This window comes from Thunnus albacares, chromosome 17 (genome assembly GCF_914725855.1).
Source record: "Thunnus albacares chromosome 17, fThuAlb1.1, whole genome shotgun sequence".
In the NCBI taxonomy this organism is placed as follows: Eukaryota; Metazoa; Chordata; class Actinopteri; order Scombriformes; family Scombridae; genus Thunnus; species Thunnus albacares.
The window spans coordinates 292861-311426 of record NC_058122.1 but is presented as its reverse complement, the minus strand read 5'-3'; the positions used below and the strand labels follow the sequence as shown (position 1 = coordinate 311426).

The 18566-nt window shown below is 42.2% G+C and overlaps 1 protein-coding gene across 1 annotated transcript in view; it reads left to right on the top strand.

Moving 5' to 3' along the window:
• si:ch211-195b15.7 (synembryn-A) overlaps positions 1 to 17627 on the top strand; it is a 28863-nt gene extending 11236 nt beyond the window's left edge. Inside the window, exons 9-14 of the mRNA XM_044330084.1 lie at positions 2858 to 2952; positions 3168 to 3318; positions 4894 to 4989; positions 15251 to 15395; positions 15836 to 16118; positions 16212 to 17627. Of these exons, the coding sequence (XP_044186019.1) occupies positions 2858 to 2952; positions 3168 to 3318; positions 4894 to 4989; positions 15251 to 15395; positions 15836 to 16118; positions 16212 to 16371 (930 nt within the window). The 3' untranslated portion in view covers positions 16372 to 17627. The remainder of the gene's footprint in view (positions 1 to 2857; positions 2953 to 3167; positions 3319 to 4893; positions 4990 to 15250; positions 15396 to 15835; positions 16119 to 16211) is intronic.
• The last annotated feature ends 939 nt before the right edge of the window (positions 17628 to 18566 follow it).

Below are 18566 nucleotides of genomic sequence, written 5' to 3'. Positions count from 1 at the left end.
TGACAACCTGACTCACTGCGATTGACAAATCGGTGCTTCCAGGAAAATTCAAAGCCTGTATGTACCAACATGGAGTCCCACCAAGACTACTCTGGCCCCTTCTAGTCTGCGAGGTGCCAATGACAACAGTGGAGGCACTAGAGAAGACCATCAGTCAGTAGGTGGTTGAGGCTCCCTCGGTCCATAAGCAGCATTGCCCTGTACGGGCATTCCACCAAGCTGCAGCTCCCCATCAGAGGCCTATCACTTGAGCCAGGGAGGTTATATTGTACCGAGACTCCTCTGATGTTAAAGTGGCTTCAGCAGGAGTCCTTGTAAAGACCAGAAGGAAGTGGCAGGCACAGGAAGCTGTCGACAGAGCCGGGCATGGCTGTGGCACAAGATCTTGGTGGGCACTGTGGCAGTGGGGCAGGCAGTTCTAGGCAGTTTTTCTAAACCACGCTATGACGAAGCCCATGGAAAGCAGAAGCGTCAACTGGTTCAGGATGAGATACCAGCTGAGGTGGAGGAAGAACACCTTAGCAAAATGGTCAGCATGTACAAACAAGGCGCCTGGACCAGGTGGGAGCAGGCAGAACCTCGAAAGATGACCTGGACAGAGCTCTGGAGAGCCGAACCATTACACATCAAGTTTCTCATCCAATCACTGTATGACGCTCTCCCAAGCCTGACCAACCTGCATAGCTGTGGCATGGCAAGCACTCCAACATGTCAACTGCCAGAAGAGGGGTACTTTGGAGTTGCTGCCCGAAGGCATTGAGGGAAAGATGATACCACTGGCACGACAAAGTTCTAAGGTCTGTGGCAGAAACAATAAGCACAGCAATGCAAAAGTAGTAGTAAAACCGGAAATGACACAATACACTTACCACAGCACGTCAGCATGTCCAGATCAGATTTCTAGTCTCCTTTGAACATGCGTTAACATGCGTCTTGGGTGATCCGATCACAAGTGGACAGCTCTATGTCTGTTCACACCTAGTATTAACATGCATCTCCACATGCGTCTTGAGTGACCACTTGTGATTGGATCTCACTTCCCCGCTCTATATGCAAATAAACACGTACATCATTTCTGTTTGGAAAGACCAAATTCATTTGTTTTTAACCGGTGGGAGGACTGGGGGTCTGTGTGCCCTCTGTCCAAAGCTGTGTTCAGCTTGTTTGATAACAGGATAAACAAATATACAATGCATTGTGTGCCCCCTCATGAAAATCAAATGCCTGTCCTATTGATTTGCTATAGCACTGCGTCTGAACACACACATATATATCTATATATATAGATATATATATAGATATATATAACAAATATTGAGTTATATGCAGCGATCTCCCCGCAGCTGTGTCTCCTCATAGAGAGACGCCGTGCACATTTAGGTATGAGGCACAGCAGCCTAAATTATTTAAATCTCCGACATGCCGACAGGATTGGTCAGGATCTAATGTTAATTAATGTTCTGTGTTCTTCTACACAAAAGGTCAGCTGTTACATACACACAGTCCAGATTCATACAGTGAAACTGTTTGGAGTAAAGCAGCTGTCCTCCAGATAAATCTAAGCTCCATTATGTAAGGCAGTGCAGCAAAACTAAAAACTGTAGTTATCATCTTGACAGAACAGAGGAAACTATTCAGCTATGTTTAGCTTCTGAAATACTTTTTTAGACAGACGAGCATTATCAAACAAGTCGAACACAGCTTTGCAATGCACTTCCCGTGCCTAGTCTGCAGGAAAATAGAAGAGGTTAGTTGAGTAGGCGGTCCTTCAGTGTGGGCCAGGAGCATTGCGTTTATACTGCAGCCACATGCGGCCCAGACGACCTTCGAATGTGGTCTGAGTGATCGGATCTCAATGTGTCCTCAATGCGTCTTGGATGCGTGCACACCTACACCGTACTTATAGCTGTCCACTTGTGATCGGATCACCGAAGACACATGTTAATGCCAGGTGTAAACAGATAGAATATGTAATCTCTCCAGTGTGTTCTTGATCTGCCCTGGGCTCTCCTCCCATTTGGATGTGTGTGGAATACCACGACAGGAAGGCGTGCAGGAAACATCCAGATACCCAGACACCCTAACTGACTCCAGCCATTCTCTTCGGGTTTGCTTCTACGTTGTGCAGCCCACTGAATATGTACAGTAGTCTTTTCCCACTGGCCCTGCCCTCGCACTCCTGCTCACCCAATTTTTTCATTGATTCAGATTTTTCATTGGATGATGTCACATTTCATTGGGATTTTTTTCTCTCATTGGCGGAGACTCTCCAACACCAGAGGAAGTCACAGCTACACAGCCGTGACGTCACTGCCCCTTTAAGTACTGGGTGCACCCAGAAATCCCTGCCTGTCCATTGGAACTGCGCTGGGGGGAAGCTCTGTCCTTCCATGAGCCAGTTTACTAAAGGAGGTAACCCTGTGCACGCAGACTGGAAGAATCTCCCTCTCTCGTACTAACCCACATACACGCACACACACATACACATGCACACACATCTTCTTACACATCTGACGGTCAGATAACATGGGACACAGAGATAATTATGAATTATTATTATTGAATTATAATTATCAGAGATAATTATTCATAATTATCTCTGATAATTATGAATTATTACTAATAACCAAATGCACTCCGACCAGATCCAACGATGGTTTAAAAATTCATGATAGAAAAGAGTCATGAATGACCTTGTTTGTGTTTGTGTATATACACGATATAATGGTGGTCTATGGTGAAAATGCTTTTTAGGCTTCAGGGGAATTTTTCACAGCACTGGGAAATATTGGCAGAAAGGCTGAGTGGTGGAGCCATATCCAGCTCCCTTAATACATCCATGGTTTGTCTCTTTTAGGAGGATGCTGCTCTGTACCGCCACTTAGCAGCTGTGCTGCGCCACTGCCTGCTGCTGTCATGTGATGGAGAGGGTGCATTGGAGGAACTCCAAGGGTCAGTTGTGCAGCTATAAACATCTACATTTATTTGACAAATTCATAAATCTTATTTTTGGATGATGTAATCTATGTTATTCTGAAGTAGGAGGTGACTAGTTAGTTAGTGTTAGTTAGGTGTAACTAAATGAGCCTACAAAATAGATGAGGGAGCCAAAGTTGACACCTTAACTACAGAACATGGTAACGTTTATGTATGACTTCTTTCCATAGACATACAGTGAACATCCTGTCAGCACTGCCGCTGACATGTCTGGATGTCCTGCTATCTGTTTGTGTGGACAAGGCATCTCACAAGTGGGAGGGAGTCAACATGGACTGTGTCCACACATTGCTGCTGTTCATGGACAGACGTCTGAACAGGGCAAGTGTGTGTTGTGACTACTTGGCCTTATCATCTGGTTGATGTAATCTGTATTATACAGTAGGCCACATTGTATTATTGTATTGTTGTATTGTATCAACGTATGTGAAATGCCAGTAATATCCCACTTTTTGTCTGATGTATGAAATGTGTCTTGTGAAATGTGCACTTCGTGAACCTGTGCTGTTGTTGACAGATAGGAAAGCAAAATTATGATCAACACCATCACCAAAATAACTTTTACCACTCTTAATTAAAATAATCACACCATTTTTAAACCCCCAAACTAAGACTGACAGAGTAGGCATTCAAGCATTTTTAAAAAAGCTTATTAAAGATAAAGTTTGTAGTGATGTGAATAAAAGGTCCTGTCATTTGTCCCAGTATGATATGAAAAATACACATTTTCACATTTTTACACACACTTTGATAACACATTTTTATGACATGAAAATTAAAATAGAATAGAATAGAATTTCCCACCGACCAACAAAACGGTATCTGCTATGTGTCTATGTGATTGTGATTTGAAGACTACCAGAATTGAGGTTCCAAATCTTATTTATTTTTTGTGACCCTAATACAGTGGAAAATCAGTTTCAACTACAGATTACCTGCCATAACTCATAAATTCAAAAAGAGCGTAAGACATGCATTTAGTTCACAAGAACAGAGATGATTTAACTTAACAATTTATATTTTGGCCAGACCCTGAGGCAGAGTGGCTGGCTTGCTATCATGGCATTGCCTTGGGAAACTCAGCTAAAGGAGAGCATAGACTGGCTCCGTGCAGCAAAACACAACAAAATTACATAAATAATTTCAATCCAATTTCCAGCAATTTAAGGATAGATGAAAGTATAGACCATAATAACTTCTGCCTACCTCATGACCATTTGATTTAAATAAAACTGATCTTGAAAGCAGTACCTACAATCTAAATTAACTAATTAATTTTAGGATAGACTCAAATCATATAGTACTCTCTTTTCAAATTAGAATTTTCCTGGCCACACCAAATGTTGTCTTAGAATAAATGTCAGTGGTGTGGAAAAAGGTGAAATACAAGCAGGCAGTTCAGTTCAATAACTGGCTTAATTAGATTAGCCTCCCAAATCAGAGTGCAGAGCGACATTTAACAGGTGAAGCATCGAGGCAAAAGATACAGCAAATAAGGTTACAACAATACCCTAGAACAAAGCTTGCATACTTTAAAATGTCAAAATACCTGGATAAAAGTATTGCCGAAATTGATGCATGCCACAGGTTGTTCCTTCATGTAATTGCACACAATAATTATCTCAAATCAGCACTAAAAATATCCCCTAGAGCCATTGTAAGACACATAAGTACATATTGAATGTTGTTTATGCAACAACATCCAACAATTGTGGACCTGGAATGATATCAGGGGATTTGGATCATCATTGTCATTAGCGACAAAATCAAATCCTCCTGACAAAATAAGAAGGTAATGTCAAACCAAACACTGAAGTGGTAACACAAATTCTTTCTAAATATCAGTCTTAAGGAAGCACTGATGCTGAAACTGGGGTTTAATGTGATGTTTTACAGGCTCAGAAGCTAAAGGAGAAACTAATCCCTGTACTGAATTTGCTGACTGAGAGTTCTCGGGTACACAGAGAGACTCGTCACTATTTACGGCAGAAGGTAATGTATTTTTTCAAATTTTATTTGGCAAAAGTGCGCCAAATATTTTTATAGTCAGTGTTGCAACTCAGATCAATATCAGAAAGAATCCCCTTCTATCTGCAACAGTGTGCACTTCACAGTGATTTTTATGCTGCTTGACAAATAGGTGTGGTTATAACATTGATGCATCAGTGATTTTGTTTGGCCATCAGAAGCTCTGTCAAAATATGACTTTTATCCAGTTTTAAGCCAAATTTTTATGCTATACTTTTAGATCCTGGTTGTTTTATCTATATGTTTTAAAATACAGCGGAAACCGCTTATCGTGATCACGGTTACAGTGATCAACCGCCAATATGGATCAAAAAGCTTGGGACAGAATCATTCCTATACAAATACTGTTTAAATCATTTGCTTATTGTAATCAAGTAGTACGCTTACAGTGTTCATTTGGGTCTTTTCATACATGAAAACATATGGGAAAAAAATTAAAACTACAGTAATTTTTTTTTACACCTTACTCCCATGATACACATATGATATGTACTTAGCAGCTGTGGCACCATTATCAGGCATTGCAGCGCTTCCGCAGGTTTGTGCCTCACCTCACCATCTGGATGCAAATCCGCCTGACCTAGAAAATCTTAGAGATGGAAGGAAGAATATCCATCCTGCACTAGATAAAAGATGAAGAACGGATCCTTGACTCTTTGATCATCATAGGCCGCACTGTCCCCACCAAAACTGCCAGAGAACTGGACTGTCCCGTATCTGGATGTCCCTGCTGCCCAGGCTGCAGACCACTGGGAGTTAAGCCATAGGCCCCACTTAGCTCCACTCCTAGCCAGAAGGAGCCATGGACTGCTGCACGTAAGGGTAAACATCCCAACTTTGTTTCTGGAGTCTGATGGCCCCCTGTCACCACCTCCACTCTCCACAACTATGTTTCAGCAGTCAGTCTCTCCTGTTGACTGTTGCACCTAACAACACACCCCTTCTTCACAACCCAGCTGTGTGCAGCTGTAATCCCCTCTCCGGTTCAGACCTCCATCTTCTATCCATCTGCCAAGGTTTTGGACATAGTTCAACAGATCCCATCTCTTTAAAGTAAACAACCTCACGCCAGAAATGTTATTACCCATGTAGGTTTTAGCAGGCTGCTCACTCTCTACACATAGCTACAGTCAGAATGCTCCTCACACAACTTAGTTTTAATTGATCATTTTAATCTTTTCCAGGATTGTGCATCCTTTTTTAAGAGAGATGGCATTTGTCCCAGTCCACAGGGCACTCATGTCCTACCTGCAAACATTTTTCATGCTGAATACTGAGGCCTAAAATTTTGTTCAACATGTGCATGGTCTGACCAACAACTGTGGACACATACTAGACCTAGTGTTTATACTTGGTTTAAATCTAGACAGTTTCTCCATTACAGATCTTTCTTGCTTTGAAGTGCCAGTCATCAGCAGAATCTGTTCAGTACAGCTGCTATTTTGATACTGACATGTGGCTAATATTTAAATGGTAAATGGACTGTACTTGTATAGCACCTTTCTAGTCTTCCGACCACTGAAAGCGATTTTACACTAAAAATCACACTCACACGCTGAATGGGTACAGGGGCTACCATGCCCATCAGAGGACATCTAATCATTCACACTGATGGCACAGCAACATGTGGACTGGAGGAGCTGGGAATCGAACCACCGTTCTTCCGATTAGTGGACAACCTGCTCTACCGCCTGAGCCACAGCCACCCCTTTACATCTACATTTACATGCTAACTTGAGTATAAATACATGGCAGAGTAGGACATCTGCTGGCTAATTCGTGGATATTTAATAATAATGCAATAATGTGTTTTGAACTAAACTTAAAGACAGGAGTTGTGTACATAGAATAGTTGTGTACTTAATAGTCTAATGGTCCACACGCAGGCAGGAGACTCATTATTTGGCTCTTTTGGGCACCCCTATTGTTGAAAATCAACAGCAGGTCCAACCCAGGGATTGACTGGACAATCCCTGCGTCTTTGTCCCAGCTGATCACATCCAAAGCATCTCTGGTGCTCAGGCAGTGTCCAGGGTGGTCCACTGTGTTGGGCATTCCGCGCTCTGCCTCCTCCTCCCCTCATGGGACCTTGGCCTCCTCTTCGTGCTTCTTCTCCACGCCCCTGTGGTTGCTGCTGTTGTCTGTAATAACCCCCTTGGGGTGCAGGATTAGCTGCACCTGGATGATTGAGATACACATTTATAGGTAGCATTTGTGTTGCTGGATTAGCAAGCTGTGGACTGTAAGTTTGCGGTTGACCACCATAATTAGGTGCTGTTATTTGTGGTGCAACTGCCTGCAAAGGCATCATTTGGTTGTATGTTGGTTCATCCACTTGTGGAAGTGTTGCTGCTGCAATTACAGGAGCTTGGATTTTGTTTTTGTTCTTTTTCTTGTCAGTCAATTCTCCTAATTGCAGCTGGCTAATTTCAGGGACACTTATTTGCTTTGTTCTTCTTGCTGCTTATTCTCTTTTCTGTACTACTCTATATAGTGTACTATGTACTCTGAGAACAGCCCCCAATTCATTTTCATGAATCCCACCACAGAGTCCAGACGCTTTTGCACCTCCAGAGGCATGGCCTTTTTTACCATAATTTTGAAGAAATTTTTTGTTGTTGTATTAGCATCCCAGACACTTCCTGTTTCTTCTCTCCATTTGCGCTGGAAGCTGCGTAGGAACTTGGCTGGGCACTCATTGCTCTCCAGCTTTTCTCCTTCTAGTTTTGATGCATCCATCTTTTCTGGAAATTGTTTTCTGAGTTCCCTCCAAACATCGCTCTGCCAGTGTCCGAATGGCAAATGATCAGCTGCATTCCCATCAGACACTACCTGTATTCCTGCTGCTCTGAAAATGTCCTCTGCAACATGCTTTCCCACCACATGCATTAACAGAGCTTTAATATCTCCAAGGGCTTGCTTGTACCCCACTGTGCTTTCTTCCAATGCTAAAATCCATTTATTAGTTCCTTCAGTGAGTTCTGGCAACCTGTTTGCCAATCCTACCATGTCCATGAAAGTCCATGGCATATATTGTTCTATACCATGTCTTGCTATCAGGGGCATCTGTGGTGCTCTGGTCACCCTATCATCTTTTTGGTGCTCATGCAGATTTTCTCAAGACTTTTTGTCTTGTCAACTCCTCCACTTCTTGATCTCCTTCCATTTCACATAGACTCGGACATCTTCTTCGCTCACTTGTACTCTGACTTCTTGTTCTCCCTTTATAAATGCCATGACCCTCCGGCATCATTTCTTTGCACCTCTGCAACTCTTGCAGTTGCTTGTGTGCTTCCTGCTTTTCTTTTTCCACTTTGTCAACTTCTTTTTGGAGTAATTCTTTCTTTTGTTTTGTTCTTAACATTATCCCTTTTGTTTCAGTCATTTTCTTTCTTGACTCCTCCAACTCCTCTTCAAACATTGAGTCCTGCAACGCTCTTTCAGCTTGCCTCGCAGACTCTTTTAGTCATGCCTCTGTTTCATCCAACATCCTTTGTGTTTCAGCCAGTTCCCTTCTATTTCTTTCTTTATTTTCTTGTCATCTTTTTCTGGCTTTTTTCTTGGTTTTTATCCTCATCATACCTGAAACCAATCTTTCATCAAATTCTATGCTTGCTTCTGTGTCATCAATGTCATCAGTGTCATCACTGCTGCTTGTTTCACTGTTATCAAACGCCATAAGATCTTTGCTTTCCTTATTTCTCCCTTTTTCATTCATCCCCGTTGCTCCAAGTGTAGGTGTGTATGCAGGGTCAAGTGCATGTGTTAATCCTTTGCCATGTGCTCCTTTTTCTTTTTCTCTCTCCACTTGCTCCCTCAAGTCACACTACCCTTTTCAGCTGTCAGTCTTCCCACTCTTCTGGCTTCCTCCAACAGTGTTGCATAGGGTGCTGAAATACATTGTGATGCTCCTGGTGCAATCTCAGCATTTGCATACATTGTTTGTGGTGTTTGTTGTCTAGAGACTGTTGGTTCATTCAGTGGTGATGCAGGCGATGCCTGGTGTTCACTTAATAAATGTTCCTCTCTGTTGGTCACTTGTATTTTTATCTGTCCTGTTAACTCCCCTCGGATATCTAACATTCCCTCTAAACTGTCTGCTGTCTCTCCCACTACATACTGACCTGCTTGAGCTCAGTTAAGAGTGTATATATTGCAGACACAATCTGAAGCCAGAATCTGAAGCCAGAAACAACAATTTAGCAGATTTGGTAAAAGGTTCTGCTTACTACTCTTAGTGGGCCTGTTGGTTCTGGTCAACAGATGCCTATGCGAGCGTCATGAGCCTCTGACACCCTCCTGGCATGGCTCGCCAGATGTGGAGAATCCTCAGATGTGCCAATAACTCTTCAAATTACTCACGACTCAACCCAAAACTCAAAAAGAAAGAGAGACTCAAAAATACACTGGAGGCTGGTAAAGTTCAATGTGAATAGGTTTACTGTGCATATGAAAAGATACAGAGTAAACCGAGGCCTTTTTGTCCAGGGGCAAAAGAAAAAACCTAATGCAAAATCATAAAACCCCATATTATATACTTTTCACAACTCCTCCTTTTGTGGGGCTTAGTTTCTAGTCTCCACCTCATTTCTAATTAAATTCAGCCATCTGGTCATTATTTCTGAGATTCATAAATCACCTTGATGCTTTGGTGGTAATACAAGTGTGACTTATCTTAGCAATTACTGTCTCAACATCTTCCACCTTTTCTCACACTAAAAATGGACCTGACGGCCTTTGATCATTTCACACAGAAAACCAAATTGCCATATCACATATTAGCCTTATTGCTAACGCCCATGGGAACTGTCTCTTATTGGCATAAGGCTATCTTTGCACTCTCACTGGCATATCCGTTAGATCATAGAAAGACAATTTTCCACCACAGATGTCACCCAGAAAACAGTGTACATTGGGGAGCCCCTTGAGAACTTGGTCCATGACTTGCTGGAAGATAGAGGGCACTGACATTGACAAAAGGCAGCCGGTTGTAACAGAACATTCCCTTGTGTGTTGTGATGGTGAGGTATTTGTGGGAGCTCTCCCGGACTGGCACCTGCAGGTAAGCATGTGATATATCAAATTTGCTGGACCCCACTAGAAACACAAACAGGTCTTCTATTTGAGGGATGGGATAATGTTCAGTACAGAGGGCGGGGTTGATGGTTACTTTAAAATTCGTGCAAATATGTACACCCCCCTTTTTCTTTGCGATTAGCACAATGGGGGTGGCCCATTCACCGAACTGAACTGGGGAAATTACCCCTAGTTGTTGTAGGCACTCCAGCTCTGCCTCCACCTTGGGCCTGAGCGCATAGGGGACCACACAAGCCTCACAGGGCTTGTCCTGGCTTGAATGTCAGTGCTACCTCAAAGCCCTTCAGCGTTCCCATTTCATCTTTGAACACATCTGCATGCCTGTTAATCACTGTTTCCAAAGTGTCTCCCTGCATGTGATGTATGAATCTGACAATGTTTATTGCTCTCCAGTTCAGTCTCACTTTTCTCAGACTCACAACCACACAGGGGAGTGCATTGCCTTTCACCACATATGGGGGGTGGGGGCATGCTCTTTGTTTGTTTATCTGGACCCTAACCTTCATGACACCTACTGCGGAGATCGCTATATGTTTTCAGCAGGATGTGGGTGTGGCGCAGATGAATGTGGGTGAACCTTGCCTTCTACAGCTTCTCTGAAATAAGGGAGACTGCTGCACTAGTGTCTAGTTCCATCTCTTTTGTTTGCCCCTCTTCTTTTGGCCTAACCCAGATTACTAAAGAAACTGGATTGTCCTGCTATATGACATTTTCTCTCCGTGTCCCATCGTTAGCTACATCTACCATGTACAGGGCTAATTCAGTGTCAGTCATTTCAGTGTCACTTGGCTTAGCACTAGTGTCCAGCTCATTAACCTGTCTCCTTGAATTTTTCTTCCATTTCTTTCCTTTTTTTCTCCCTCACTGTATTTCCTGCTTTATTTCCCTGCTTCTCTTTGCATGTTGCGTGAAATGTGGCCTTTCTTACCACAGCGGTGGCAGATCTAATCTTTGTGGAAGCAGTCACTTTCACTATGATTTGTCCTACCACACCGGGTGCATTTCCTCCCCGGAGTTGATAAGAGGGAAATAGCATTCACCTTCAAGGAGCTGCTGGGACTCCTTGCCACCGTCTCCATAGAGATGGCAATTTCCGCCACTTTCTGGTAGGTGAGGGCAGCTTCTGTTAGTAGTCTCTTCTGGTTGGACTTGCTGTTCAAACCTGTCCCTCAGTGCATCCTGTAAGTAAGCCCCAAACTCACAGTGCTCTGACAGTTTTTTCAGGTCCGCCATATACTGTACTATTGTCTCCCCCTCTGCTTGATTATTTTTGTGGAAGCAATATCTTCCAGCAATCACAATGGGCTTCGGGAAGAAATAGGCTTGTAGTACTTCCACAGTCTAATCACAAGTTTTCTCTCCCGGTTTATCTGTGGCAATCAAGCTGCGCAACAGACCGTAAGTTTTCGGCCTGATCACACTGAGAAAAACTAAGTGAGACAATAATTCAACATGCTGCATTGTACTGTTTAATCAGACCAGAGCAAGCGAGCGAATACAACCAAAATAACACTGTCACCCTCCAGCGGCACCCGGGGGAAGTGGCCTAGAACACCCAACCTAATACATCACACATATAGTTAACTTTTCATAGAGCCTTTTCACCTGTTATCATTATATACTGATTTTGTAGGACTTTAAATATTGTAATTTTTAGCAGTTTTAGATGACTGATTTAGACCTAGTATTAGTGCCAAGAAATATTAGCACAATTTCTCCTCTTGTAGTTTTCTTAATTATAAAAATTCTGCAAAAAATAATATTGACACCTATAGTGTCAGTTTTATTGATCATTGATGCCCCACTTACACCAACTGGCAGGCAGTATAAACTTCCACCAGATTTAGAAAAAGACATTAGTGCATTATTCAAACTCTTAAAGTAGACACTATTTCTTCAAAGCTTTCAATTTTGAAGCCGAAACACGTTGAAGCTGTTCTGGCAGTACGTGGTGGCCCAACACCTTACTAAGACACCTTATGTTAGTTTTTCCTTTAATCTGTATGTTTGTATGTTTATGCATATGTTTCATTATTTTCCTCTTGCAAATTTCCTTAATGTTGCTTGTTTTGAATTTCCTCACCTTTGGAAAGAACTCTGTGCTTATTGCTTAAAACATGCTCTATAAATAAAATTATTATTGTTATTATTAGTAGAAATACAAAAGCTTGTCCAGTTCAAATTGAGCAATACCACCACTTTAGGACACCTAAAGGCTAGACTAGCAGGCTTCAGTATTTGTTTAGTATTGGTTATTTTCAGTATTGGCACATCCGCTCAGCAACTGACAACAAGGGCCAGTTGGGCATGCAGTTACAGGGTTACGCACACTCTCACAGAACTGAAGTTACATCCACGTAACTATGATTTCTATTTTGTACAGGCTTCACAATTAGTAAACACTGGATGTGAAGGCCATTAGGGATGTGATGCACTCCCAGCTGAGTCCAAATCTATGCATACAACCAACTCAAACCTTTTGACTGGGAGAAAAGAAGTAAAGTGACCACACCACTGAGCACCACCTACCTGGAGTCCCTGGAGCAGCAGAATAGACCATATGCCCTCTTCATGGTCCTGCCCAGCCAAGGAGAGGCTGAATTGTATCCATGCCCATATTCATTACCTTGTTGAATAAATGGTAAATGGGCTGCATTTATATAGTGACCATTCAAAGTGCTTTACACAACATGCAAACATTAACCCATTCACACACTGATGACAGAGGCTGCCATGCAAGATGCCAACCAGCTCATCAGGAGGATTTGCTAATATCTCATTCACACACACACTCACACACCAATGGCGCAGTCTTCGGGAGCAATTTGGGGTTCAGCATCTTGCTCAAGAACACTTGTGGACTGGAGGAGCCAGGGATTGAATGACTGATTGATTGATCTTCCAATTAGTGGACAACCCACTCTACCTCCTGAGCCACAGCTGCCCCAGTGATGAGATAGAGCAGGGCTGCCCTCAGTTACCATCCTGCGAATACTTGGACAACACACACGGATGGAGGCAAATAAACTCTACCCTAACAGTGAGCAGAAATAGCCTATTAGTCAGCAGAAGTGTGCTCTGACATCTGGGCACTGGCGACATGAGGACACTGCTTTGGATGCAACAAAGCCAGCAGTGTATATCAACCAAGTGTCATCTAACTGGAACAAACTGGAAAGGTTATCAAGTAGTGGTAATTTGTTGAGGGGGCAGTAGGATTGCAACTCCCTCACAGATGATCCTTGCATCTTCCTCATAGTAGTGGTATAACAGCTAGTTAGCCACCGCTGCCTCCCTCCCAAGCACTGGGCAATGTGGAGGGAGTGAGCAGGCTTAATATAGGTAACAAGAAATTACAACAGGACTAGCTTGTAGAGAACATCTCAGCAACACCTGAGGGTCACTTAGGTTTTGCTGTGGGCTGTGCTTACTCAAGATGGCAAAGTGAAAAAAGAGAGCCAAGTGGTGGATGTACCACTGTTTTATAGGGCATGCATACTTCTACCTGATTAGGTGGTGAGTGCAAAGTTCTGTCTTTGGGTGCTGAGGAGGAGCCTCAATATGGTAAACCAACAGAGAAGCCTAGTAGAGGGTGAAGCTTGTACAAAATAGTTCTCTTTCTCCAAACCCAGTAATGACACAGGATTTCAGTTTGGAGTTTGTGGGCTAAGGTCAGTTCCTGTCAAACTGTGGAAGTACAAGTGAGCTTGTACAACAGTTCAGTTCAGTCAAAGAGGGGGACAGAATGTTCTGCTGTACATACTGTTTAATGCATGAAAAGCAGGAGGTGCAATCAGTATATATAAAAGCTAATGGAAATGAATGAAAAATTCTGGTATATTTCAACCTGGCACATTTACCATGCTAACTTTGCACTCACCACCTCCATTGTAGAGATTCCAGGGAAATGAGAAATCACGCAAGACAACATACAACATATGGGGCAAGCTACGCAAGCCTCCCACAGCTTTCCAAAAAAAAAACAGGATGTTTACATATACTGTAATGCTTGTCTTTGACTCTGAGCTAAAGTAAAGTCTGAAATGGCCATTATGGCTAACTGCATTGGCATATACATCTGGGGCAACTTGTACAACAGTTTGCATTTGTGTGAGGCTGTGGACCACTGTCCTATTTTGCATGTGTTCGTGTTAGAGAAAATAAGATGGTTTGGAAAAGTTTCTGATCTGCAAGAATAAAATGACAAGATGCACACTGCAGATTTTATTGACTCCTGCTGGACTATAAAGAGAGGCTCCAGTTATAATTGCTCTGTAAATTGACCCAAACTGTTTTGTAATGTATTATAATCATGAACTCATAATATCAATGAACTCTAAGATGTCACATTATTTGCATTTTTTTTAAACTGGTGCTCCTTATCCAACACAACTGTGACTTTTTCTCTCAGCTACTACTGTAATTTCAGATCATAGTGGGTCAAGGAAAATGTATCACCAGATGCTAGTGTTTATTGCTGGTGGGTCATAAATATTGCAAAGCCCCACATAAAATGGCTTTTTCTCACCATGCGGAGAGCTGAGCCTTTGGTCCAGCTGGCCTCTGTCTTTTCTTCCAGTTGATTTTGGATAGGTGAGACACAGTCACCAGGATGAACATTTGATAAGCACTGTATTTGTTGCAATAACACAGCTAAGATAGCTCTCACATCTTGATTTCCCATGGCTACCATCAACAGATCCCATTCTGCAGCAAATGTGCTCCTCCTCAGTCAGCATAGGAGAGCGGTGACTGAAGGAATGCCACCAATTTCCTGAGGTAGAGGGTTTTCATGATGGTCTTGTTGCCTCTCTGCCTCTGCCTTCATCATTAGTTTTTCCTTGTACTCCTTGTCTGTGTACTCCAGATCAAATAAATAGTAAGTGCAATGACTCGTTATCGTCCTCATAACAGTCCACAGTGAGTTTCCTTTGAAGAGTGTAACCACAGTAAAAGTCAGCCTCACACATGTAAACAAACCAGTATGAGCAGATGAATATGCAGGTGGTTAGGTCGGCTGGCAAGTTGTCTCGGATGTAGATCCCTATGCAGTCATAATGGCCTAATTACTAGTCCCTTAACACAGCACTGACTACTACCTTTCATCTGACCCCAACTTCTGGTCCAGATCTTACCTCCGCTGAGGGACGTTGCCATCCGACCCGAACAGGACACCACACTGAGAGGCCAGCTGGTCCGCCTGATGACCCATGTTGACACAGATGTGAAGCACTGTGCTGCTGAGCTGCTGTTCGTGCTCTGCAAAGAGAATGGTATTGTCACAGTTCATCGCAGACTGAAGCAAAAAGGTCTAAGTGATGGAGTGCTGCAGAGATGATAGATGACAGATTAAAGTGCTTAGTGTTGGAGGGGATTCATTGTAAACATGAATACACAAAGATGAACAAAGGAAGGCATGGAGACTGTGACAACTATGACTAGTACTGCAGTTTTAAAAGATATGTCTGACAGACTACTGCTTTGATTTTGTAATATGAAATCTAATAAAATAAACAAGTAGACTGCTACTGTCACTGATCTATTGTCATATCATCGCCATGACAACAGATAGGTGAGTGCATATTTAAGGACTCTATGAGGGGCCCATGATCATACTAGCATTTATAACTGTGAAATGTCTGAGTAAAATCAATGCATTATAATGGAATCACTGTACCAAACAGAAAAGTTTGCATCTTGTGTTCCTTCACAGTTAGCCGCTTTGTCAAATATACCGGTTATGGCAACGCCGCTGGGCTGCTGGCAGCTCGGGGACTGCTGAATGGCAGAAGGAAACCAGACAACAGCCAGTATGCCTGCCAGTACTCAAGTGACTCAGACTCAGACACAGAGGAATACCGGGAGGCCAAAGCTAGGATTAACCTGGTGACTGGCCGGGTGGAAGCAGAGCAGCCTGATCCAATGGAGGGCATGACAGAAGAAGAAAAGGAGGTGGAGGCCTTCCGCCTAATCAGCATGATAAACAGACTATCACAGTAAGTGTGTCAATATGGTATTGCCCATAATTAGTGAGAAATACTCTGGAGAATCAAATAAACTGCTACTCTTCCTCCCTGTCTTGTACCTAGAGACCAGATCATTCAGCCAATGGGTGTGACAGCAGAGGGGAGACTGGCTCCACTCTGGAGCCAAATGAGGGGCTGCACACTGGAGGAGGAGGAAGAGGAAGATGAGGAGGAGGATATGGATCTGATGCCAGAGGGGAGGAAAGACAAACAGATGGAATAGAATGATGTAAACAGGGAGCAGTACAATAACTGTTCCCTGTTTGTCATATGGTGAAAAGTAGTCTTCTTTTACTACTTTATTGTAGTGCATTTAATTTTCCCTGCTATATTCACACAGCAACAGTGAGACACAGTTACATTGTTTTAAATGGACATTATTATTATTGTTATCATGAATGCTCATCCTGTACTGTCTGTCACACCAAAGTTCAAATAAGTTTGAGCTTTGAATACACTTTACATTGACCTTTGAGAAATCAGCCAACGACTGCAGCTTACTGTAAAAGAGTAAAAAAACAATTATTTTAATTAATTTAACTTGTTAAGAGTAATGTCAAAGAGAGAGGTATGTGAAGGAGTGTGAGTGGGAAGGTGGGAGAGGCTGAGCCAGTCAAGACAAAATATTTAAACACTATTTTGTCAGTGAGCGGAATTTATGTTATTTATGGTATTTTTGTAACAAAACCCCTTAGCACCTTTGCAAAGGAATTTTTATTTGTAGAATGTGTTAAAGTGAGACTACTTTGGCTAAGCAGCGGCAACAGTGGCCTCAGCCACCACAAGTGATAATTACAGAAAACCACATATCACAAATGCAATTATTATTAGTGGTCATTATGACAAAAATACACTCAGTTATGCTACACTAAGATGTGGTTCGTGTAACATAGTGTTACCTATGTCTCCACGAGATAAAACCAATTCTATCATTAGCAGTCAGCCTCCGAACATTTGCGTTAAGATATTGAATCATAGGAACAATCTATGATGATAGAAAAATGTAGTTCCCACACAACACTGACACAAAACAAAGTAACAAATGCATCGCAGATGTTAGAGAAAACTGCATCTCTGAGTCTGCTGTTGCAACTTTCCATTGTGCTATTACCTATGAAGTGACTCAGTACTGCCACCCACTGCTATAGAATGTGTCTTTACTTTTCCCTCTTTCCCTCTGCTCTTACACCTGGCTGCTTGGGAACACATATATGACTTCTTTCAGCCAGTATACCTTGAAAGTGCTTGTATCCAAACACTATAGAAAAATAGGCTGTAATGGGCAAAAACAGAAGTTACGGTAGGTGAGGAAAATTATTTTTATTGCTGTTGTTTTCTTTGTGTGAGAAAGAATGTACATTTTGCATATTTAAAAGTTACATTGTTAAGTTTTAATGTATCAATGAATTTGGAGTCAGAAAAATATGTGTAGATTCTTCTTTCACATGCAAACACAAATAAAAATCAAACTCAAATTCAGCATTGCAACTTCTTAAATCCTATTTTACATGCCATAAATTGTGACATGCACACGCAGAATTGCAACATATTGCCATAATTTAGGCAGTAAATGTGGGACAAAAGAGCTGCTTACACTGGTTCACACTAGGGTATATCAGATAATCAATCCCTCACTAATAGACAACTGTTGAGACCATAGTCAAAAACTTATTGGCATAACTTGGCCTGCCCTTTCAGTCCACAACCATCTCTCATACTAGTGCCAAATATTCAGTCAGATATAGCAGAAAGGGCAGAAAAGATGGCCAGTTCACTAAACATTGTTCTAGGCAAACGGGAGATTTACATGGTGTGGTCTACACATAATACATAGCTACATGACATATAATTAGTGGGTGTTCTTTAGCGCCATATAATGAAAACAGGAAGAGATATTTAACTCCTCCATGAAACATTTGATAAGTGTCCAGGCCTGAAGACATTTACATGCCTGCAATAAAAGACCTTCAACTGTGGCGCACCCTGACATACATAAAGGTGTGAGGGCCCATTCATCGCTGCTTGCAGCTTTAATTATTATTTTTCTTGTAAACAAATCTCATTTTTGAGGGGTTAAAGGTGCTCAAAAACTCAAGAAACTTTGCACATGCATCAGAAGTGGTAAAAATGATGTGATATGTTTTATTGGTCTTGGGCATGACTGTGGCAAAATGGCTTGATAGCGCCCTTGCAAAATTTGATTAGGTTTCATCGATGTGTACAAAATTTGGCAGGCACATGTATCATGTGCAGATGTACAAAAAAGCCTCTTGGAGCCATACCCTAAGCCCAACAGGAAGTCAACCATTTTGAATTTACTGTGCAATTTTTGTGCAGTTTTTGCCATTTGGAGATGTTGCACTTAAACAAACTCATAGAGCCATAGAGCCTAGAACCAGAACAACTTCAAATTTGGTC